This window comes from Geotrypetes seraphini, chromosome 9 (assembly GCF_902459505.1).
Source record: "Geotrypetes seraphini chromosome 9, aGeoSer1.1, whole genome shotgun sequence".
Taxonomy (NCBI): Eukaryota; Metazoa; Chordata; class Amphibia; order Gymnophiona; family Dermophiidae; genus Geotrypetes; species Geotrypetes seraphini.
The window spans coordinates 109,798,059-109,821,694 of record NC_047092.1 but is presented as its reverse complement, the minus strand read 5'-3'; the positions used below and the strand labels follow the sequence as shown (position 1 = coordinate 109,821,694).

Below are 23,636 nucleotides of genomic sequence, written 5' to 3'. Positions count from 1 at the left end.
CACATCAAAGACCTGCAATTGCAAGTCAAAAAGATTCCTCAACTTGAACGGGAATTGGAAGAAGCGAATTTAAGATCCCGCCGAAATAATCTGAGAATATTAGGGATCCCTATTTATTAGGGTCTAGGGGGAGTACACACTGTAGTTCTGGGTATATGGGGAGTACACATTGTGGTTCTGAGCCTCAGGAAAGCACAAATAACACAAACAATGCTAAAGGTGTTCAAATAGCTCAACAGGAATATCCCCACTGAGACATAACAAAAAATATAACATGGAGGGCTATGTACGTCAACGCACACAGTTTAGGAAACAAGATCCTGGAATTGGAAACAGAAATAAGGAATGCCGACCTGGATGTGGTGGCGATATCCGAAACCTGGCTCTACAGACTCCCACGGGTGGGACATTGGTCATACCGGGTTACACTTGCTTCGCCGGGACAGAGAGGGTAGGAAGGGAGGGGTGTAGCATTATATACTAAAGATGACATTAAGGTCACGAGAATCTCAGATGTCCAGTATACTGGGGAATCCCTTTGGGTTAATTTGGCCAGAGGGAAGGACAAATGCTTGTATCTTGGCGTAATTTACAGACCCCCAAGACAACAGGATGACCTGGATATGGAAATAATCAAAGATCTAGAAAAATATCACCTTGCGTGGGGACACAGTATTGCTAGGTGACTTCAACATGCCTGATGTGGATTGGGTTACACTTACCTCTGCTTCCGGCAGCAGCAGGAGGCTATTAAACTCTATGAAAGGAGCAAGCCTCAGGCAACTGGTGTTGGAACCGACAAGGGATCAGGTAATACTGGACCTGATACTTACCAATGGAGAAAGTGTCACAGAGGTCTCGGTGGGCGACACATTGGCCTCCAGTGACCACAACATGGTATGGTTCAATATCAGGAAAGGTTTCACTAATCTACTACACTAACCAAAGTCCTCAAATTCAAGGACACAAATTTCAAAGAAATGGGAGACTTCGTTCACCAGGCGCTACAAAGCCAAGAAGAAACCGATAACGTGGAAGACATGTGGTCGACTTTGAAAGCAACCATACAAGAAGCAACAAACCGCTATGTAAAATCAGTAAGTAAACGGCGAAGGAACAATAAGCCACAGTGGTTTACTGTGGAGATCTCAGACCTGATCAAGGAGAAGAAAAAAGCATTCATCTCTTACAAACAATCAGGGAAGCAGGACTCTAGAGCAGACTACCTGGCCAAATCAAAAGCCGTCAAAACAGCAGTCAGGGAGGCTAAATTCCTCATGGAGGAGTCTCTAGCAAAGAACATCCAGAAGGGAGATAAATCCTTCTTCAGGTATATCAGTGATAGAAGAAAAAACTCAGGCGGGATTGTACGTCTTAGGAAACCAGACGGAGACTATGTGGAAAAGGATTCGGAAAAAGCCCAACTATTAAATGAATACTTCTGCTCAGTCTTCACCCGAGAAGCGCCAGGGCTCGGCCCTCAGCTACAGACAAGGGTTGGCTCAGTTGACCCGTTTAGTAACTTTGAGTTTACGCCCAGCAGTGTCTACGGTGAGCTGTCAAAGCTCAAGGTTAACAAAGCCATGGGGCCGGACAACCTGCACCCCAGGGTGCTTAGGGAGCTGAGTGATGTCTTGGCGGAGCCACTGTCCGCGCTCTTCAACCTCTCCCTTAGTACAGGCAGCATCCCGTTGGACTGGAGGACGGCTAACGTCATTCCACTCCACAGAAAGGCTCAAAGATGGAGACAGCAAACTACAGACCAGTGAGTCTAACATCGATAGTGAGCAAACTAATGGAAACTCTAATCAAACACCAATTAGATAAGATCCTGGATGAAGAGAATCTACGGGATCCCCGACAACATGGATTTACTAAGGGAGATCCTGCCAATCCAACCTGATCAGCTTCTTTGATTGGGTAACGGGGGAAACTGTGATATTGGGAGTCCCTGGACATCGTGTACCTGGACTTTAGCAAAGCATTCGATAGCGTACCACACCGCAGGTTACTGAGCAAGATGAGTTCTATAGGATTAGGTAACACATTGACGAAATGGATTGGGAGCTGGCTTGGAGGTAGGCTCCAAAGGGTGGTGGTGAACGGCACCCCCTCCGAAATGACAGAGGTGATTGGTGGAGTACCACAGGGCTCAGTCTTGGGCCCAATCCTATTCTACATTCTTTATAAGAGACTTGGCAGAAGGGCCTTCGAGGTAAAATAACATTATTCGCCGATGACGCCAAACTGAGTAATGTAGTGGGCAACTGCACAACAGACGAAGATTCAGTGCCCGACAACATGATGCACGACCTACTCCTACTGGAGCGATGGTCTAGGACATGGCAACTCAACTTCAATGCCAAAAAACATGCAAGTTATGCAACCTGGGCAGCCAGAATCCATGCAAGTCTTATACCCTTAATGGCGAGATCCTAGCAAAAACGGTAGCAGAACGAGACTTGGGGGTAATCGTCAGTGAGGACATGAAGTCTGCCAATCAAGTGGAGCAGGCTTCGTCCAAGGCAAGACAAATCTTGGGCTGCATTACGAAGGGGTTTCGTCAGTCGTAAGGCGGAAGTCATTATGCCATTGTATGATCCATGGTGAGGCCCCACCTGGAATACTGTGTGCAATTTCTGGAGGCCGCATATATCGCAAGGATGTGCTGAGACTGGAGTCGGGTGCAAAGAATGGCCACCCGGATGGTCTCGGGTACTCAAGGATCTACCATACAAAAAACGGCTTGACAAATTACAGCTATACTCGCTCGAGGAGCGCAGAGAGAGGGGGGGACATGATCGAGGACGTTCAAGTAATCTTACGGGCCGCATCGAGGCGGAGGAAGATATCTTCTTTTTCAAGGGTCCACGACAACAAGAGGGCATCCGTTGAAAATCAGTGGGCGGGAAACTACCGAGGTGACACCAGGAAATTCTTTTTCACTGAAAGAGTGGTTGATCGCTGGAATAGTCTTCCACTACAGGTGATTGAGGCCAGCAGCGTGCCTGATTTTAAGGCCAAATGGGATCGGCACATGGGATCTCTTCACAGGGCAAAGGTAGGGGAGGGACATTTAAGGTGGGCAGACTAGATGGGCCGTGGGCCCTTATCTGCCGTCTATTTCTATGTTTCTATTGATCCCGGAAGGAACTGAATCAACTAATATGATTAAATACCTGGAAACCTTCATTCCCAAGATTCTAGATATACAATTTGACAAACCGTTGGAGATCGACCACGCTCACAGAGTTCCTTCCCATGTGCTCTAGAATGCTCGATTTCCATGCCCGATTGTGCTTCGGCTGCTTCGCTTCAGCCAAATACCTGAAATCATGGCACGCGCGAAGGTGAAGCTCCTTTAAAGCTTGATTGATATAATGTTCTATTCGTACCGGATCTGAGCAAAAGAACCGCTCAGCTTCGCAAGCAAATGTTAGCATATCTCCCCAAGTTGAAGGAATTTAATGCCAAATATGGTATGATGTACCCGGCGCAAATGCGGGTAACTCTAAATAATACTACTAAAGACTTTATGGATCCCATCGCGCACGCTGACTTCATAGAAGAGATGCGACCCTCACCAATTGATGTAGTGTGAAAGCCATGCGGTTTGCTTTCTTTCGCTAATGCCATGTACTTGCGATACTATCAACTAGCTCATTCTCACCGGACCTGCAGAAATACTCTACGGTATGACTTACTGGACAATCTTTCTTCTTCAACGGCCTTGTAGATATGATTACGTAGGCTTCTATTCTCACCATCTCTACATTATGCCTTGGTTTGTGAATTACTTTATGGGCTTCTGTTCTATCCTCTCTCTCGAGCGCCATTCCAGTGACAAAGTTTTGGCAGACATCATGGCGCCTTCACTGCCTTCAGGAAGATGGTGACACGTGGCGGCTGGCGTGAAAAATTCAGCACCATGTGAGCTAACTGTACACAGCGTTTTGTCACATTCCGGAAAACCCGCTATCTATACGCAGCTCTTAAATTTGCTGTGCTTCAAATCTCCTGCTTGGATAAGTGCGCTGCTCACCTTTCTGTGTTTCTCCCTGTATGCTCAATATCACCCATGATGCGGCCTGCTGTATACGACGTGTATCACTTTCATGTTTCATTGCTCTGTGACTATTATGACTACTGACTTTTTATGCTTAGCCTTGATAGAAGTGTTTCGTAGTATTCCTTTTATTGTCAGTCATACGGTTTGTTTCCAACTAAATTAATGCATTGAGATTACTTTTTCATATTTTACATTACATCACTGCAATAGTCAGGTTACTTTTGTTTTACTACATATCTCCATCGCCACCTCTCTCTATCATGTTTCTACTTGCTAATACCTGGCCTCCAATAGACAGATGTCTTAAGTTTAATTCTTCTATTGGATACCATGTCCCATACTGTCTTATAACTAGATTTACTATTCTTCTGCCTATTTGCTATACCTTATTAATATCCGTAATACCTTACCTAATACCATATTAGTTTACGATAGATAGATGTCTTAAGTTTATTCTTCTATTGTATATCACATCACTATGATTATTATCACTTGATTTGTCATTTTCTGCTCCTTCTCGCTCTCATATTTATTTCTAGCAATGCCCTGATTGTTATCACATTTACTTACAATAGATAGATTGTCTTAAGTTTATTTCTTCTATTGTATGTCACATCTCTACAATTCACAGTATATGTTTGGTTAATCCACTGCTACTTCATTCTACCATTTTAATCTTTGCAATACCCTACTTAAGTTTCTTCTTCTAATGTATATCACATCATTACGATTAATATTTCCTGATTTGTTGTTTTTCTGCTCTTTTTCACTGTCATATAGATCTCTGACCTGCCCTACCTGATGTTACATTTACTCACAATAGATAGATATCTTAAGTTTATTTTTATAATGTATATCACATCAATTCAATTCATATTGCTTGGGTTATTATTTTTCTGCTCTTTATACCAACACCTAAACTTATGCTATACCTTCCTTGCTGTTACATTTAATCACAATAGATAGATGTCTTAAGTTTATTCTTCTGTTGTGTATCACATATCTACAATTTTCATCACTTCGTTTGTTAATTTTCTGCTCCTCCTTTGTATCTTATCAATCCATGCAACACTCTACCTGGGAATGCATTTGTTTACAATAGATAGATGTCTTAGATTTATTCTTCTATTGTATATCACATCAGTATAACTTGTATTGCCTGGTTTATTATTTTCTGCTCCTTATACTACCATTTAAAATGTTGTTATACCCGCTGTTACATTTGATTGCAATAGATAGATATCTTAAGTTTATTCTTCTATTGTATATCACATATCTTCAATTTATATCAACTGGGTTGTTAATTTTCTGCTCCTTCTCTGACTCATATCAATCTCTGCAATACCCTACCTATTGATGCATTTGTTTACAATGGATAGATGTCTTAAGTTTATTCTCCTATTGTATGTCACCTCACAGCGATCAATATTATCTGATTTGTTATTTTACTACTCTTTCTCACTACCATGTAAATCTCTGCAATGCCATACCTGAGGTCACATTTGCTCACAATGGATAGATGTCTTAAGTTTATTCTTCTATTGTTTATCACATCAATACAATTTATTGCCTGGTTATTATTTTTCTGCTCTTTCTCACTATTATGTAAACCTCTGTATTACTTTATCTGCTGTCACATTTGTTTACAATAGATAGATGTCTTAAGTTTATTCTTCTATTGTCTATCACATACCTACAAAGTATATTACCTGATTTGTTATTTTTCTGCTCCTTTTCCATACCATGTCAATTTCTGCAATACCTGTTGACGCATTTGGTTACCACAGATAGTTGCCTCTAGTTTATTCTTCTAATATATATTTTATCCGCACCGTTAATATTACCTGGTGTGTTGTTGTTATACTTTTTCTCACTTCCTTCTAAATATCTATATTACTTTTTCTCACTTCCTTCTAAATATCTATATTACTCTATCTTCTTCTATTGCGGGTCACATCATCACAATACATATTACCTACTTTGTTATTTTGATTGACCATGACTATGAATGATGTTTCACGTTTCTCATATTTCTTCTATATTGCATTACCACTTATTATCTTTCTAAGCTCTATTGTTATGCTGCTTCTCTATATGCCAATTACTTTGCTGTAATGCAATGTCTAGGGATGTCTCTGCTTTTAATAGATTGATGTTTTATGTTTACTTCTACTATTTTATATTACACTGCTGCTATGTTCATTACATGATTTCTTGCTTTAATCTGCCTGGTGATGCTTATGCTTACAATGGATAGATGTCCTCTGCTTTATACTTCTTATATTGTATTCATATCATTCTGACTGTTCCCATAGGCCCTGGAGTGTTACTGAATTCTCTTCCCCTATATAAGTATCTGCACTGTTTTGTTCAGGTAATTTATTTACTTGCAAAGGATTGATACTGGGAAATGCTACCTATACTCTATATCACACCACCACAAATGACGACACATTGTTTAACATAAGAACATAAGAAATGCCTCCGCTGGGTCAGACCTGAGGGTCCATTTCGCGCCCAGCAGTCCGCTCACGCGGCGGCCCCCCAGGTCCAGGACCTGTGCAGTAATTCTCTATCTATACCCCCTCTATCCCCCTTTTCCAGCAGGAAATTGTCCAATCCCTTTCTATAAACCCCAGTACCGTACGACTGCCCTATAAGTCCTCTGGAAGCGCCATTCCAGGTGTCCACACACGTTAGGTAAAGAAGAACTTCCCTAGCATTCGTTTTGAATCTGTCCCCTTTCAACTTTTCCGAATGCCCTCTCTTTGTTTTTTTATTTTCTGAAAGTTTTGAAGAATCTGTCCCCTCTCTACTCTCTCTATGCCCTTCATGATCTTGTAAGTCTCTCTCATATCCCCTCTAAGTCTTCTCTTCTCCAGGGAAAAGAGTCCCAGTTTTTCCAATCTCTCAGCATATGAAAGGCTTTCCATCCCTTAATCATGTTGTGTCGCTTCTCTCTGAACTTCTCTCGGAGTAGCGCCAGTACCAATATCCTTTGATGTGTTCCTGTTATTTTCCTATAACTATATATTATTCTGCAATAATGCTTCTGGTGCTGTCTCTGCTTTCACTTAGCTGAATGTCCATTAGTTATTCTTCTTCTTTTCTATTGTCCACTAACCTTTGCCCATCATAATGGATTAATGTTGTCCTTGTGCTTCTATATAATCATATAATTTTCTGTACTGTTTTTTTCTGATGAAATATTTACTTAATATAGCTTGAGATGGCTATACTTGTTAATCCACTTTCTGCGTTCTGCTGGGGATGACCGGTTGTTATTTTACTCCGATAGATTGTCTACATGGCATAAATTCCTGAAGATGCTGTAATACTATTCATAGTTGTTTATATTTTGTTTTCATGCCTATTGCAAGACCTGGTACTTACATTTGGCGATTATTATCTACTTTGAATTGTATTAAGCAGCCGTGAGGTAGTTGTGCGGCTTTCTATGTACTCGTTTCCCACAGAGATTGTTTACCATATATCCGTCTGTTTAAGTTTTTGAGGACGCGAATACTGGTATATTGGCACACAGGACGCTGTTTCTTTTTTCCAGATATGGTTTATTTGATGCAACTATGTTTGATGGGTTTTGCGGGGGCTGCAGGTGTCTAATTACTCGCTGAAACTACTCTTTCCTTAAATGTAAAGGTTTTAATAACCCCAATCAAATGGAAAAAAATACTTACTCATGTCTTTCGTTAAATCTCCAGATATAATACTGTTTCATGGAGATGCATTTGACAGCTGCAGAAAACCTTAAGTTAAAGACTAGTTGTGTCCAGGGAGGTTTATTATTCGCCAGCCACCAAAAAGAGAAATGGTACTGCTATCCTAGTTCGAAATAATCCTGAGTCTCTCCAAATTTTAAATCACAAAAATGATACGGTCCTAAGGACGTTGGAATTTGATAACGATTCAACTAATGAATCACATGCTTTCAATTTTCAATGTATATGCACCTAACGTTGATGACCCACTCTTCTTTGATACCTTACGTCCCATAGCACCTAGCTGAGTCCTCTCATGCCTATATATTGGCAGGAGATTTCAATTTGGTCCTTGAACCCTCTTATTGATAGGAAGTCCACTGTATCGTACAAAATAACCCAGAGCCTTGGCACAGCTTGCATAACATGCTATCTCATTTTGGATTTGATTGTATACCTTGGAGATTTTTACATCGCACAGATTCTCAATTCTCCTTTTATTCACCCACCTCACAATTCGTGCTCCCGTCTTGATTATTTTTTTTCTAAGTAAAAAACTTCTCGAACAACATTATAGCTGCATTGATAAATGAGATCTCCATTTCTGACCCATGCTGCGATCTGAGCTGCATTTGGATGCTATTATGATACAATCTACATCTCCTCATTCTTGGAGATTTAATAATGCAATTATTGGATGATCCCCACAGTTTGTCCTTAAAATAGGAAATGCTCTGAAGGATTATTTTAAATTTAACTCTCTTGCACACAAGAATAGGGTCACTTTATGGGATGCCTGTAAAGCTTATATTAGAGGGTGCAAAATAGCATATCAAGCAGGTAGAAATAAACGTACCAAACAAATCCTACAGGAACAGGAAGGGAAAATCAAGAGATTGGAGATTTTACATAACTACAGCCTGAAAATATGCAGATATTGACTGAGCTGCGAGAATCCAGATTAGCACATAATCTGCACTTACAAGTACACAAGCTGGTAATACTCTGTTTATGCAAACTGCATGTTACCATAGTACCAATAATCAAAGTGGCCATCTTTTGGCCAAATATTTGAAACTTCGTGAAGAAAAATCTCATATTTATGCCATATTGGACAAATATGGTACCAAATGCACAGAACCACTAGAAATCCTTCATAATTTTAAATTATTCTATGAATCTTTATATTCTACAGAGCTGTCCGACAGAGATGTCACTGAATTTCTTACTCCTATGACACAACGACCTCAATTGACCATAGAGAATAATATGTTGCTCATATCGGGACATCACGGTTGATGATATTATCTCTTCCCTGAAGCGATGGCGAGGAAGAAGTCCCCTGGACCTGACGGCCTTCACGGTGTGAATTTCTACATACTTTTCAGGATATTTTAGCTCCCCAGTTACTTCAACTGTACACTCTACTTTAACTCCACGGGCATAGTCACAGGTACCTTTACGGAAGCGTCTATAATTGTCATTACCAAGCCAGGTAAGGACCATTAAAAATTCAAATTATAGACCTCTATCCCTTATTAACATAGACGCTAAATATATGCAAACAATTTTTAGCAGATAGAATGCAAATTGTACTACCCAAGTTGATTGGTGAAGAGCCAGAACGGATTTTTGGCGGGGAGATTGGCGAGTGATAATACTAGGACTGTTCACATCTCTCATCCAAATTGCTCAACACTCGTCTCATCCTTATTTAGCTCTCGCTCTTGACGCTGAAAAAGCGTTTGATAGAGTTGAGTGGCAGTTTATGTTTAGCGCAATGGCTTTGGTTTGGTTTTTCTGAATAATTCATTTCCACTGGTCAAGATCTTATATACTAAACCCACTACATCACTCAAGATAACGGTCTAATCTGTGAAATTTTTCACCCTACTAGGGGTACGAGACAGGGATGTCCCTCTTATCGCCCTTACTTTTTAATTTAGCACTTGAACCATTACTTCTTTTTATACGACATTCTTCTGATAATTGCCGGTATTACTAGAGGAACTATGGGATTGAAGCTCTCTGCTTATGCGGACGATGTATTGATCTATACTGACCTCACTCTTTACCTCATTTACTAGATCTCATCGACTTTTATTCACACTATTCTAGGTACAAGCTTAATGCCACCAAAACTGAATTGATGCCACTTAACAATTTTGTGCTTCAACACTCGATAGCGGAATATAACTTTCAGTGGTCGCAAGGAAAACTTAAGTATCTAGGGATACATTTTGGCCCAACTATTGAGGATACGATAAAATTTGCTGTGGAAGATATATTACATATGATCACTACCCTCACTTCTCGATGGAACCCATTGAACCTATCTTGGTGGGGAAGAATTGAGTCAATCAAAATGGTGATAGCACCGAAGATTTTATATCCCCTCAGCATGCTTCCCGTTTTGTTACCTTTAACATTTTATAAACGTGTGGACCAACTTTTGACCAAATTCCTCTGGAATAATAAAATCCCTAGAATAGCGCTACATAAACTTAAGTTACCTAGACAAGATGGAGGTCTCAACTTTCCGAATTTCCTGGATTATCACCATGCCTTTTTACCGCAGCACCAAGGAGAAATCATAATCACTCCAATTGTGAAGGACCACAAAGGCCTTATAGATAACCCCTCTAACTATAGACCCATCGCCTCAATACCAATATATGTCAAACTTATAGAAGGACTAGTTGCACAATTCCTCACAAATTACCTGGAAGACCACAATCTTCTCCACCCCTCTCAATCCGAATTCAGATCCAACCATAGCAAGGAGACTTTACTAGTAACCCTACTAGACACAGACCGACAGCACCTCAGCAAAGGCAGAAGGATGCTGATAATTCAACTCGATCTATCTGCAGCATTCGATCTGGTCGACCACACCATCCTACTACAGATACTAGAAGCCACAGGGATCTCAGGCAGGGTATATAATTGGTTCAAAGGATTCCTTAAATACAGATCTTATAGAGTAAAGTCAAACAATCTTAAATCAGAACCATGGTCCAACCCCTGTGGAGTTCCTCAAGGATCACCACTCTCACCTACTCTCTTCAACCTCTTCTTATCCTCCCTTGGGCTTACCCTAGACCAGTGTTTTTCAACCTTTTTTGGGCAAAGGCACACTTGTTTCATGAAAAAAATCACGAGGCACACCACCATTAGAAAAAGTTAAAAAATGTAACTGTGCCTATATTGACTATATATAAATATATAGGAATCAAATAAACACAAAGAAAGTATTTTATAATGCTGCCACCGCCACTGGGGAATAGGCTGCCACTGCCGCCATCGGGAACAGGCCGGCACCGAGTTCTCCCTGCTTCTCTTCCCCGCAGGGCCGACCAACTCTCGCCACCCGTCGTCAATTCTAATGTCGGAGAGGACGTTCTAGGCCAGCCAGGCAGCGATTGGCTGGCCCAGAACGTCCTCTCTGACGTCAGAATTGACGCGAGTGGCGAGAGTTGGCCGGCCCCACAGGGAAAAGCAGGGAGAACTTGGCGCCGGCCTGTTCCCGATGGCGGCGGTGGCACTCAAGTGGCTAAAGAGCCGCAGTTTGCCGGCCTAGGGACAACACTGGAGGGTGGCCAGCTGTGCACCCCCTTGGGACGTAAACCCGGGGTGGGGCAGACCGCCCCCCCCCCACCCTGGTATGCCACTATCTGTACCTCACTCCCTCCCTATGACCAAAAATTCTCCTTTCTTCTATTCCCCGTGTACACAACCATCTCTTTCCCTCCCTTCCTCTCTCCAAAGTCCATGCCTTCTGTGTCCAAACACTCATTCCCTCCCCCACCTCAGCATCTCTTTCCCTCCCTCTCTCCCAAGTCCATTTCTTCTGTGTCCAAAAACGCATTCCCTCCCCCACCTCAGCATCTCTTTCCCTCCCTTCCTCTCTCCCAAGTCCATTTCTTCTGTGTCCAAAAACGCATTCCCTCCCCCACCTCAGCATCTCTTTCCCTCCCTTCCTCTCTCCCAAGTCCATGCCTTCTGTGTCCAAAAACCCATTCCCTCCCCCACCTCAGCATCTCTTTCCCTCCCTTCCTCTCTCCCAAGTCCATTTCTTCTGTGTCCAAAAACGCATTCCCTCCCCCACCTCAGCATCTCTTTCCCTCCCTTCCTCTCTCCCAAGTTCATGCCTTGTGTCCAAAACGCACTCCCTCCCCCCTTTTGTGTTCCGTGTTTGCCTCCCAGCCCATCTTTGCAACTTTCTCAGCAAAACGAAGCTCAAGCCGCGAGGCTTGTCTTCTGCTTCCTGCCTGCCCTGCCGCGCACAAATAGCCGAACGGAAGTATTCTCCGACGTCAGCGCTGACGTCGGAGGGCGGGCTTTGCTTAAGCCCTCCCTCCGACGTCAGCGCTGACATCGGGGAACGCTTGCGATCGGCTATATGTTAGCTGCAGGGCAGGCAGGAACAGAAGACGAGCCTCGCGGCTCGAGATGTATTGAACTCCGCGGGTCCCCCGTCCAGCTCTCTCCTGTCCACGTGGGGCGGACCGCCCCTCTCCCTAGACTGGTGGTACTGCCCTGATGGCGGCCCTGACCGTACGGCACACCAGGCAACATCTCGCGGCACACTAGTGTGCCGCGGAACAGCGGTTGAAAAACACTGCCCTAGACAATCTGAATGTAACTTCATTCAGCTACGCTGACGACATCACCATACTCCTACCCTTTGATGCTCCTGACCCAGCTTCTACAGAAAAATTGGAAAAAACCCTTCAAGCAGTGGAAAAATGGATGGCAGATCACAAATTGAAGCTGAACACTGACAAAACAAAATTTCTACTGCTTGAAAAGGATAAGAACATAAGAACATAAGAAATGCCTGCACCGGATCAGACCCGGGGTCCATCTAGTCCGGCGTTCCGCACACGCGGAGGCCCAGCCAGGCACACCCTGGCGAATACAATGTCACTCGTATCCCTCAATGTCTTCTGCAAGAAGATGTGCGTCCAATTTTCCCTTAAATCCTAGAACGGTGGTTTCCTCCACCAGCTCTTTCGGGAGAGAGTTCCAGGCGTTCACCACTCGCTGTGTGAAGCAGAACTTTCTGACGTTTGTCTTGGCCGTGTCCCCTCTCAGCTTCAGGCCATGACCTCTGGTCCGAGACTGGGTTACATTTGCCAATGTGAATAACGCTGTTTCTTGCTCACCATCCTTTCCCCCTGTTGGTGAGTGAGCTTGCTCCATTATGTCAATTCCTTTTAGCAATTTAAAAGTCTCTATCAGATCCCCTCTCAGTCTTCTCTTCTCAAGGGTGAATAGTCCCAGTTTTCTGAGGCGATCTTTGTAGCTCAAGTTCTCCATACCTTTTACTAGCTTCGTCGCTCTCCTCTGCACCCTCTCCAGTAGTGTTATATCCTTCTTCAGGTATGGAGACCAGTGTTGGACACAGTATTCCAGGTGTGGTCTGACCATTGCTCTATAAAGCGGCATTATGACCTCCCTTGATCTACTCGTGATTCCTTTCTTTATCATGCCTAACATCCTGTTAGCTTTCTTTGCCGCCGCTGCACATTGAGCCGATGGCTTCAGGGTTCTATCTATCAGTACTCCCAGGTCTTTTTCTTGATCGCTCTTCCCCATTGTTATACCTAACAGTTTGTACCCATGCTCCTTGTTTTTACTGCCCAGGTGCATCACTTTGCATTTTTCTACATTAAAACTCATCTGCCAATTTTCTGCCCATCTCTCAAGTTGCTTCAAATCTCTCTGGAGTTCTTCGCTGTCTTTTTGTGACCTGATTGCTCGGCATAGTTTTGTGTCATCTGCAAACTTGATGATAGCACTGGTCGTTTCTTCTTCCAGGTCATTTACGAAGATATTGAATAAGATAGGCCCAAGAACTGAGCCCTGAGGCACACCGCTAGTTACTTTCTTCCAGTCTGAGTACTTCCCATTTATGCCCACTCTTTGTCTTCTGTTTTCTAGCCATTTTCCTATCCATCTCAGTATATCCCCTTCTATTCCATGACTTTGTAGTTTCTTGAGAAGTCTCGCATGAGGTACTTTGTCGAACGCTTTCTGGAAGTCCAAGTATATTATGTCAACCGGTTCTCCGCTATCGACTTGTTTGTTCACTCCCTCGAAAAACTGAAGTAAGTTTGTCAAGCATGACTTCCCTTTCCTGAAGCCATGCTGACTACCTCTCAGCAGGTCATGGTTATCCAGGTGCTGTACAATGCTGTCTTTAATCAAAGCCTCAACCATTTTCCCAGGGACCGATGTGAGACTCACTGGTCTATAGTTTCCCGGTTCTCCCCTTGATCCTTTTTTGAAGATTGGTATTACGTTCGCTATCTTCCAGTCTTCTGGTATCTGTCCGGTTATAACTGACAAGTTAGCGAGGGTTTGCAGTATAAGTATAAGTATAAGTTTGCAGATAAGAATCCCTCCATCACAGAACTAGAAATAAACGCCTCCAAATACCCTATACATAAACTTAGCTCTCTGTATCACCTTCCACCTTCAGCTTTTTTCCAATGACTTCAACTCAAACATGCATTTCGTGACCTGCTCAGTGGTAAAAAGGGTAAATGGAAAGAACCTGATCTTCTGAACTATTATTTGGCATTTGCATTTAAAAAAAGGAAGCCTCAAAATGGTATAAAACGCTTCAAATTTCTAAGCAATCTTCCATCCTTACCACTCAACCTCGATGGCAAGCTGAATTGAATATACCTATTGAAGACAAGGATTGGAGACTGATGTGGACGTCACTATACAAATGTACCAGCTCAGCTGCACTATACCAGTCCTTTTTCTTTTTGGTATAAAGGGCCTATTGGACACCTAGCAAATTATCTAAAATACAGAAAGCTCATTCTAGTGACCTCTGTTGGTCGTGTAAATTGTCAATAGGTATACTGAAACACATGATATTTGACTGTCCGTTATTGCAAAATTATTGGCACCGTGTATGGGCTCAAATTTGTTCATTAATGGATATTGATATTCCTCTGTCCTATCCGCTCATACTTGTTAGTTTGACTGCCCCTCATTTGTCTATCCCTCGGGATAAAATTCTACTACTTCAACTCATGATGTTGGTTGCACTACGTATTATATTTGCTAATTGGAAAGACTTCACCAATGGGTCTCATAATGAATGGTGGAGTACAATATGTCTATATGCTAAATATGAAAGAATAGCAGCTGAACGGTGCAGTTTCCTATGTAGGTTTAAAAAAATGTGGACGCCCTTGCTTGCCTTCCTTGAGGCTACTTAAGGCGATATGTCCCACTGCAGCCCCTTGCGAACCTGACTCTGTTCATCTATACTGATCTCATTGCTCACCTTGTCAATAACATTGCTAATTTATTTTATTTTTTGCCAATACACTGCATTTTACACGTCTGGCCAGTTTTCCTGGTTTCGTTGCTTATGGTTTTGGTAGGATGTTTCCTACCCTGGCTTCTTTCTGTGGCAATGATGGACAAACTGTATATTTTCTGTTACTATTTGCTTAGTGTATTGGTCATTGTTGCCCTATTGTTCTGTATATTATAAAATTTTCAATAATGATTGAACTAAAAAAAAATAAAATAAATGATATTGCACTTAGTAGTGTCTGTACTGGGTTTCATGAATATCACCCACATGTGAGAATAGTATGCCAACTTGTCCTTGGAGAATCTTAGTTAATAGGGGTAATCAAGGCCACAGGGCAATAGTTGGTCAACTCATTAAGCTTTAAAAGTTGAATTTTTTAAAAACTGGAGTTAGAATAATAATCCCGTCACTTTTTTGAAATTCTGTTCAGATGCACATTCATTGACTGTCCAATTGCTATCTTACTTTTGAAACATATTCTTGAATTCCTCTCCCCCATCATCAACATAGACGGAGAGACTTCTATGATTACTTAAGGCTCATTTTTTTCATCTTAGCTTTTAGCTGTCCCTCTGACATCCAATAAAATGCTTGGGAATGACTACAATTTTTTGTTGAACAATGTAAACAAAGCTGATTGATGTTTGTAATGTATTGGAAAATGTATGGTAAAATTTGACCTCTACTGTGTATATTTACTTGTAAGCTGCTTAGGAGATAAGCAGATAAGTTCTTTAAATAAATTGGCTAATTTGCTGTTATTTTTCACCCTTGTCTTCTATTTATAGGTTCATTTCTAGGGGTGTTGGGTCCTATCTGGGGAGGGGAGCTTTACGGGATTTATTTTGAACACCAAGGTCTGATGTATTGCATACTTGCAAGCTTAGAAACAATAGAAAAAAAAGTAGCAAATATGCTATCTTTCTTTCTTATTATGGTTACTTCTCACTATAGAAAGGACATAGATAAATCATAAAAATAAAGAAAACAATTACATAAAACATTTTGTACATTACAACAGTATGGCCAAAAAGATGATACATTCTAAACATGCTTTCCTTACTACTACTATTAATGATTTCTATAGCACTACCAGATGCACGAAGTTGCAGAGTCACAAAGAAGAAGAAAACAGTCCCTGCGCGAAAAAGTTTATAATCTAAACAGCCAAGACAGACAAACAGGATGTCATGGATACAGTTAAGGGGAATGGTTAATCAGCTGGCTGGGTTGGAGGGCTGAGGAGTAGGGTTAAGGATTTAAGGCTATCTCAAAAAGGTGAGTTTTCAGTCTGCTTTTAAACAAGGGAAGGGGCTTGATGGACAAACTCGGGTAATTTATTCTAGGCATAGGGGGCAGCTACATGAAAGGAACAAAGTCGGGAATTGGCAGTGGAGGAAAAGGGTAAAGCTAAAAGCAGCTTATCTGAGGAATGGAGTTCTCTGGGAGGTGTATAAAGGAGAGAAGAGAGGAGAGATATTGAGGGGCAGCAGAATGAACACACTTGTAGGTCAGAATTAGGAGCTTGAACTGTATGCAATGGTGGATAGGGAGCCAGTGAAGTGACTTAAGGAGAGGGGTGACATGAGCGTAGCGAGATTGGTAGAAGATGAGTCATGCAGCAGAGTTTTGCATAAATTGCAAGGGGAAGAGGTGACACTGCGGGATACCAGTTAAAAGTAGATTGCAGTAATCTAAGCGTGAGGTTACGAGAGCATGGACAAGGGTCCAGGTAGTGTGTTCAGACAGGAAGAGGCGAATTTTGGTGATATTGAAGAGATAGAAGCGACAGGTCTTAGCAGCTTGTTGGATGTGCGTAGAAAATGAGAAGTTAGAATCGAAGACCACTCCAAGGTTGCAAACAGAAGAGACTGGAACAATGACAGTATTATTTACTGAGATGAAGAAAGGAGGAGGAGCAGAAGGTTGAGGAGGAAAGGAGAAGCAGCTCAGTTTTGGACATATAGTATTTAGTTTCAGATGATAGCAGGACATCCAGGCAGCAATGTCAGCCAAACAAGCAAAGACTTTTTCTTTAGTCTCACTCACCTTCCAGTTTAAAGTCTCATCTTCCATGAGTTGGAAGAAGCGATGTAGAACTCTCTCCTGAAAGGAGTAGTTTTCATAACGTTCATTGCCAAAGTCACCTCGTTTTGAGGCCTCCATTGGACTCAGTTGCAGAAAAAGGATCAAATCAGGCTTGGGAAGACCCACATCAGGTTGCTTACACCATTCTAGGGAGAAGTTCTGTGCAAAAGAGAACAAAACAAACACTAAAAACAAATACAAAGAAATCTAGCATGAAAGAAAGAGGAGGAAAATGAATTAAAGAACAATATGGGGAACTACTGGGCACAAATTGTCTAAAAAGAAAGGTGGAGATTATTTGATCATTAAGAGAAAGTCAAATAGTCATTATCCATTTTTATAAGACACAGGTATATAGTCAATGTACACTGGTCAGGAATAAACAAGTAAAAGTAACCACCCCAAACAACTTACATCAGTAGTTACTATTATCTCAAGTCCCTATGCCAGAGATTTTGGCTTAGAAAAAGTAAATTACTGACAGAGGAATAACATTTAGTAATTCATTAAAATCTAGCCTCAAAACACAAGGAAAAATTTTCTTTCCCTAAGTGCCAACTAATGTCCAGAACTTGTGGGTTATGCTCATTGACCAGCAGATGGAGAAAGACAAAGAAAGTAGTTCCTAAGGGTGTTTTGCAGTCTCAGAACTTTCAATATCTCAAATGATAAACCAACATAACTCAAAGAAGACCACCACCTGTATTATAACATGTAATAGCCAAGGAGGGCAATAGCAATATCAAATCTGTTCAGAACACTGAGAAAAGTCAAAGCTTTTAAAGCCGACAGAGAGAGCGAGCGCAACTCAAAGAAATATAGTGGGCTCCCCAATAACAATGTGGAATGAAGTAAGAGCAATGGCACTGAAGCAATATAGAATTCATTACCAAAAAATATGGAAAATGGAACAGACAAGAAGCCATGCATAGAAGTCAGCTAGAAAATGGCTGTGAACAGACTGGTTTCAAATCATCCTGTAAAATGCCATGAGCCCCTCTTTTTTTTTTCAATTAAAGAAGTGAAAAAATTTGAGAAATATGCTCTCTCTTACTGTTTTGTAAGTTTGCCTACTCCTCATTAGTATATGGAATACCTGAATCCTTCTATAGCTTCAATTACTAACCCCTAACTCCACAGGGAAGCTCTTTCAGAATCTTCTTTCACTTAATATACCAAAAAACAAATGTATGCTTTTTTCCCAGGAACAATTTGAAAACCTTGTACCCCCAATATGTATCTCTTCAATTCCAATTGAATTTGTACCAAACATTAAAGTTCTAGGATTGATCCTGGACAACATGCTATCTTTTAAATTTCAGATCAGCTCTGTGGTACAAAAATGTTTCTTTAAATTAAAAATGATCAGATCTCTCAAATCACTACCTAATCTGAATTCAATCAATATTCTTATCCATGCTTTAGTAATTTCAACTTTAGATTATTGTAACTCACTTTACCAGGGCATCACACAAAAGGAGATCAGGAGATTACAAGTCATTCAGAACACTGCTATAAAAATCATTTTTAACGCTAAAAATTTCAATCATGTAACACCATTCCTCAGCAAAGCTCATTGGCTACCCATTTCACATAGGATTACTTTCAAAATACTACTTCTTACTTTTAAAGTTCAATCTAATCACATTCCATCCTTTATAGATAGGATGTTAATCCCATATGATCCACATAGGACACTACGTTCTTCCCAACAATATCTTCTAGCGGTCCCTTTAGTCCGCTAATTGTTCCGATACAACACGTAAAACAATCTTTTCTGTAACTGCTCCTACACTGTGGAATGCTTTACCTCTGACCTTAAGATAAGAAAAGAATCTCAATAATTTGAAATCTAATCTTAAAACATTTCTTTTCAGAGATGCTTTTGAGATTTATACTTAATTTTTATTCAAAACCTCAGATGTCAGGCCGTACATTAAAGATTCCTTTTACCTTTTATTTTTTACCTCCCCTTTCTTTTATTTTATGCCATGTATCCTCTCCATTTGCCCATGTGTATCATCTCCTGTATGGTATCTGTGAATTTGTTCCCTTTAATTTTATATTTTAAACTTTTTAATATTTTGTATTAATTGGAAAACAGCTTTGACTATAAAGCATGATACTTACCGTAACAGTTGTTATCCAGAGACAGCAGGCAGCTATTCTCACTAGTGGGTGATGTCATCCAACGGAGCCGCCGATGCGGACATCTCACAAGCATACTTGCTTGTAGAAACTTTTAGAAGTTTCGAGATTGCCCACACCGCGTATACGCGAGTGCTTTCCTGCCCGATGCACCGGGCGCATCTCCTCAGTTCAGATAGCTAGCAGAGAAGCCAACCCCGGGGAGGTGGGTGGGACATGAGAATAGCTGCCTGCATGTCCCTGGATAACAACTGTTACGGTAAGTAACATTGCTTTATCCCAGGACAAGCAGGCAGGTATTCTCACTAGTGGGTGACCTCCAAGCTAACCACAATGGGATGGTGGGAGAGTTGGCAATTTAGAAGAATAAATTTTGTAATACTGTTGTGGCCAAACTGTCCATCCCGTCTGGAGAAAGTATCCAGACAATAACGAGAAGTGAAGGTACTGAACCGAGGACCAAGTAGCAGCCTTACAATCTCCTCAATCGGTGTCGATATGAGGAAGGCAAAAAACTAGTAAAGGAACAAGCTACTTTAAATACCTTTTTAAACCAGAGTGGCGCTCAGAATCCAAGATGGAGTAAAAAACTTCAAATTGGGGTGCAAACCCTAAAATGCGTTTTTTATAGAATCAATCATTGCACCATTTGAGTGAAAAGGTAATAGAAAGTGCTTATTGAAAAACACTCTTGCTTTTAATGTCCAATAAAGTGGAAAATGTTCCAACTATTATATAAGTTTAACTACATGAGTTCAAATCAGAACTTATCTTAATGGTTCAGATAGCGTTGACCCGGCGAGGTTCTGACGCGTTTCGCAATCCTGGCTGCCTCAGAGAACCTACTGCACTGCTAGTGAACTACTGCTTAGTTTAAAGGTGCTATCTTTATCTAAACAAGTAACAAAAATCAGAAAATGATGCTGGTTTGTAACAAACATTCATAGTGAAACAATTATACAGCTACTAAACAACTCTCATGACGCTGACAGCAGGGTACCTGGTACAAAGTAACTTCTTTTACATTTCCTGTGACGTGGGAACTCAGCTGAGCTCCCTGTATTTGTATAATGACGATGTGTCAATCACCTAAATGGAAGAAACGCCCACCACTCTACTTCTTTGTTTAACCCTTTGGGAGACACAGTTTGCCAGTGAAATATCACCTTTGTTCTTGTTTCCACAACCAAGCTTGTACATTGCCTCCCCTATCCAGGTGAGCCACTTCCAAACAACAAAGCGAAGATCTTGCAATTGATGTGGGGTGACATGCCAGTGTTGTACCAGGGGGGGCCCCCATATCACCCCTCCTGATTTTGCTCAAGTGTTCAGTAATACGAGTTTTGATTCTCCTAGTGGTGTGCCCAATGTAGAGCATGCTGCAAGGGCACATAATCATATAGACTACCCCCTGAGTGTCGCAATCAGTATACTGCTGAAAAGTATGCATCTTAGGTAAAGTAGGATGTTTGATACATGTGGTTTCTAAAGTGTAACAACAAATGCTAAAGTGACCACATTTAAAATGACCTACAGGATGCACTAGTGAACTGGTTGATGTACTGACAAACTGAGAGGAGGTCATGCGGTCACGCAGATTTCTGCCTCTAGAATATGCAAACAAAGGAGGTTGTTCAAGGCTTTTGTGAACTTGTAAGATGTGCCAATATGTATTGATGATCTTCTTAATGGCAAATGCTTTGTAAGAATAAGGAAGTGTGCATACCATCCGGGCTTCTGCTTGGGTCAGATTAGACTGTAACAAATAAGTACGATGGGCATATAAAGCCCTTTTATATGCCTTTTTGATGATGCTGTGGGGTATCCACGTTCCACAAACCGTTGCCACATATCACGAGCACGGGTACTTGTACTCGGCTTTATTGCTACATAAGCTCTTAGCCGCAAAAATTGACCCACATGGTAAATTGTCTCTGAGGTGGCGAGGATGATAACTGGTATAGTGAAGCAAATTGTTTCTATCAGTGTTCTTCCGATAGATCGTGGTTTCAAAAGAACCATGGTGCAAAGAGATAAGAATATCAAGAAATGCAAATCTGAGTGTCTGACGTGACTGCAGTAAACTGTAAATGCGAATTGCACAAGTTAAGCCACTGTAAAAAATTGATGAAAGACTTCCAGGGTATTGATCCAAACTAAAAAGATGTCATCTATGTATCGTTTCCGCACATAAATGTCAGAAAAATACGTGGAGGTATAGATGTACTTATCTTCAAAATCCGATACATAGAGACAGGCCAGTGACGGGGCCATTGTGGCCCCCATAGCAGTGCCCTGTATCTGCAAAAAAAATTCTGTGTCAAACATAAAATAATTGTGTTTTAATGCAATGCTAGCGATGGTTACTAAGAAGTCCACTCGAGCTGAAGATAACTGAAGGGTACCTAGATGTTTCCGCACTACCTCAATGGCACTGAGCTGAGGAATATTGGTATATAAAGCTTGTATATCAAGTGTAACCAAAAAAGCCCCCTGAGGAATAGAATGAGATTCTTGAAGCCAGGTCAACATTGAGGTGGTATCCTTAACATATGACTTTGCTGAGGTAACTAAAGGTTTCAAATAGAAGTCTACAAAATCAGAAAGAGGCTCCAGCACTGAACCGATCCCTGAGACGATAGGACGTCCCGGGGGATTCGTCATATTTTTATGAACTTTGGGAACAAAGTATATCACTGGGATGACAGGATGATTTTGATGTAAAAACCGGAATTCTTTGTCAGTGATAGTCCCCTGTTCTAACGCCTGCACAAGAATGTGTTGAATGAGATCAGAAATTTCAACAGTGGGGTCCTGTGATAAACCCCTGGTAGTATCGAGTGTCACTTAGTTGCCTGCGAGCTTCATTAACATAAGCATTGGTATCTTGCAATACGATCCCGCCACCTTATCGGCGGACCGTATGACAATATCAGAATCTTTAGCTAAAGTTTGCAAAGAATGGGTCATCTCCCTAGACATATTACGCCTAATATGTGTAGGGTGGTTTTCTAAACTGACAATGTCTTGCTCAACTAAGTTATGAAACACTTGTAAGTGAGGATCCAAAATACCCGGAGGGTTCCATGTAGATGGTCTACTAAGCCCCGTGGGGTCTGAGTCCGTCATTTTGTCTTGAAAAATAATTTCAGATTGCATTTTCTGATAAGTTTAAATAAACTAATACGGGTGTCTAAAGGGTTATAGTTTGTGAAAGGAACAAACGACAACCCTTTAGACAGGACAGACATTTCACTGGGAGTCAACCTCCTGCTGGATAAGTTAAACACATTATTCATTACTGCTAGGGCTTCGGAGGACGTCTCCCCCTGGTGGTCCGAGGTGCCCCCGGCCGTTGAGAGGCCGGCCCTTGAAAATTTACTGTAGTCGACCGGGTTTGTATCGGGCCTGATATAGTGGATCCACTGGAATCAGAACTAGAATCTTCACCGCCTGTTCCACTGGATGTTTGAGCATATGTTATTTTTCTAGGCTGGCTGGCTGCTCATTATAGACACCACAAAAACTGAATTGAACACTTATCAAACTGATTTTCAGGATAAGATAACAGCAGTGCAAACTACTACTCAACCAGAAGATTTCACCATTAAAATGGGAGAATTAAAAAAACAAATGGAAGAATTCAGAGCAGACATAAGAAAGACAAAGATAGGGAAATTCAAGAGAGACGAGGGAGATTACATCCGGGGATTTGTTTATCCCTGGATGGATCGCAATAAGCGAGCCCCGCCAGCCTAGAAAAATAACATATGCTCAAACATCCAGTGGAACAGGCGGTGAAGATTCTAGTTCTGATTCCAGTGGATCCACTATATCAGGCCCGATACAAACCCGGTCGACTACAGTAAATTTTCAAGGGCCGGCCTCTCACGGCCGGGGCACCTCGGACCACCAGGGGGAGACGTCCCTCCGAAGCCCTAGCAGTAATGAATAATGTGTTTTAACTTATCCAGCAGGAGGTTGACCATCCCAGTGAAATGTCTGTCCTGTCTAAAGGGTTGTCGTTTGTTCCTTTCACAAACTATAACCCTTTAGACACCCGTATTAGTTTATTTAAACTTATCAGAAAATGCAATCTGAAATTATTTTTTCAAGACAAAATGACGGACTCAGACCCCACGGGGCTTAGTAGACCATCTACATAGGAACCCTCCGGGTATTTTGGATCCTCACGTACAAGTGTTTCATAACTTAGTTGAGCAAGACATTGTCCAGTTTAGAAAACCACCCTACACATATTAGG

At 41.5% G+C, this 23,636-nt stretch overlaps 1 protein-coding gene across 1 annotated transcript in view; it reads right to left on the bottom strand.

Annotated features, from left to right (window-relative positions):
• Nucleotides 1–23,636, bottom strand: part of DTYMK (deoxythymidylate kinase) — a 190,631-nt gene that overhangs the window by 43,127 nt on the left and 123,868 nt on the right. The window contains exon 4 of the mRNA XM_033957656.1: nt 17,186–17,383. Coding sequence (XP_033813547.1) covers nt 17,186–17,383 — 198 coding nt within the window. The remainder of the gene's footprint in view (nt 1–17,185; nt 17,384–23,636) is intronic.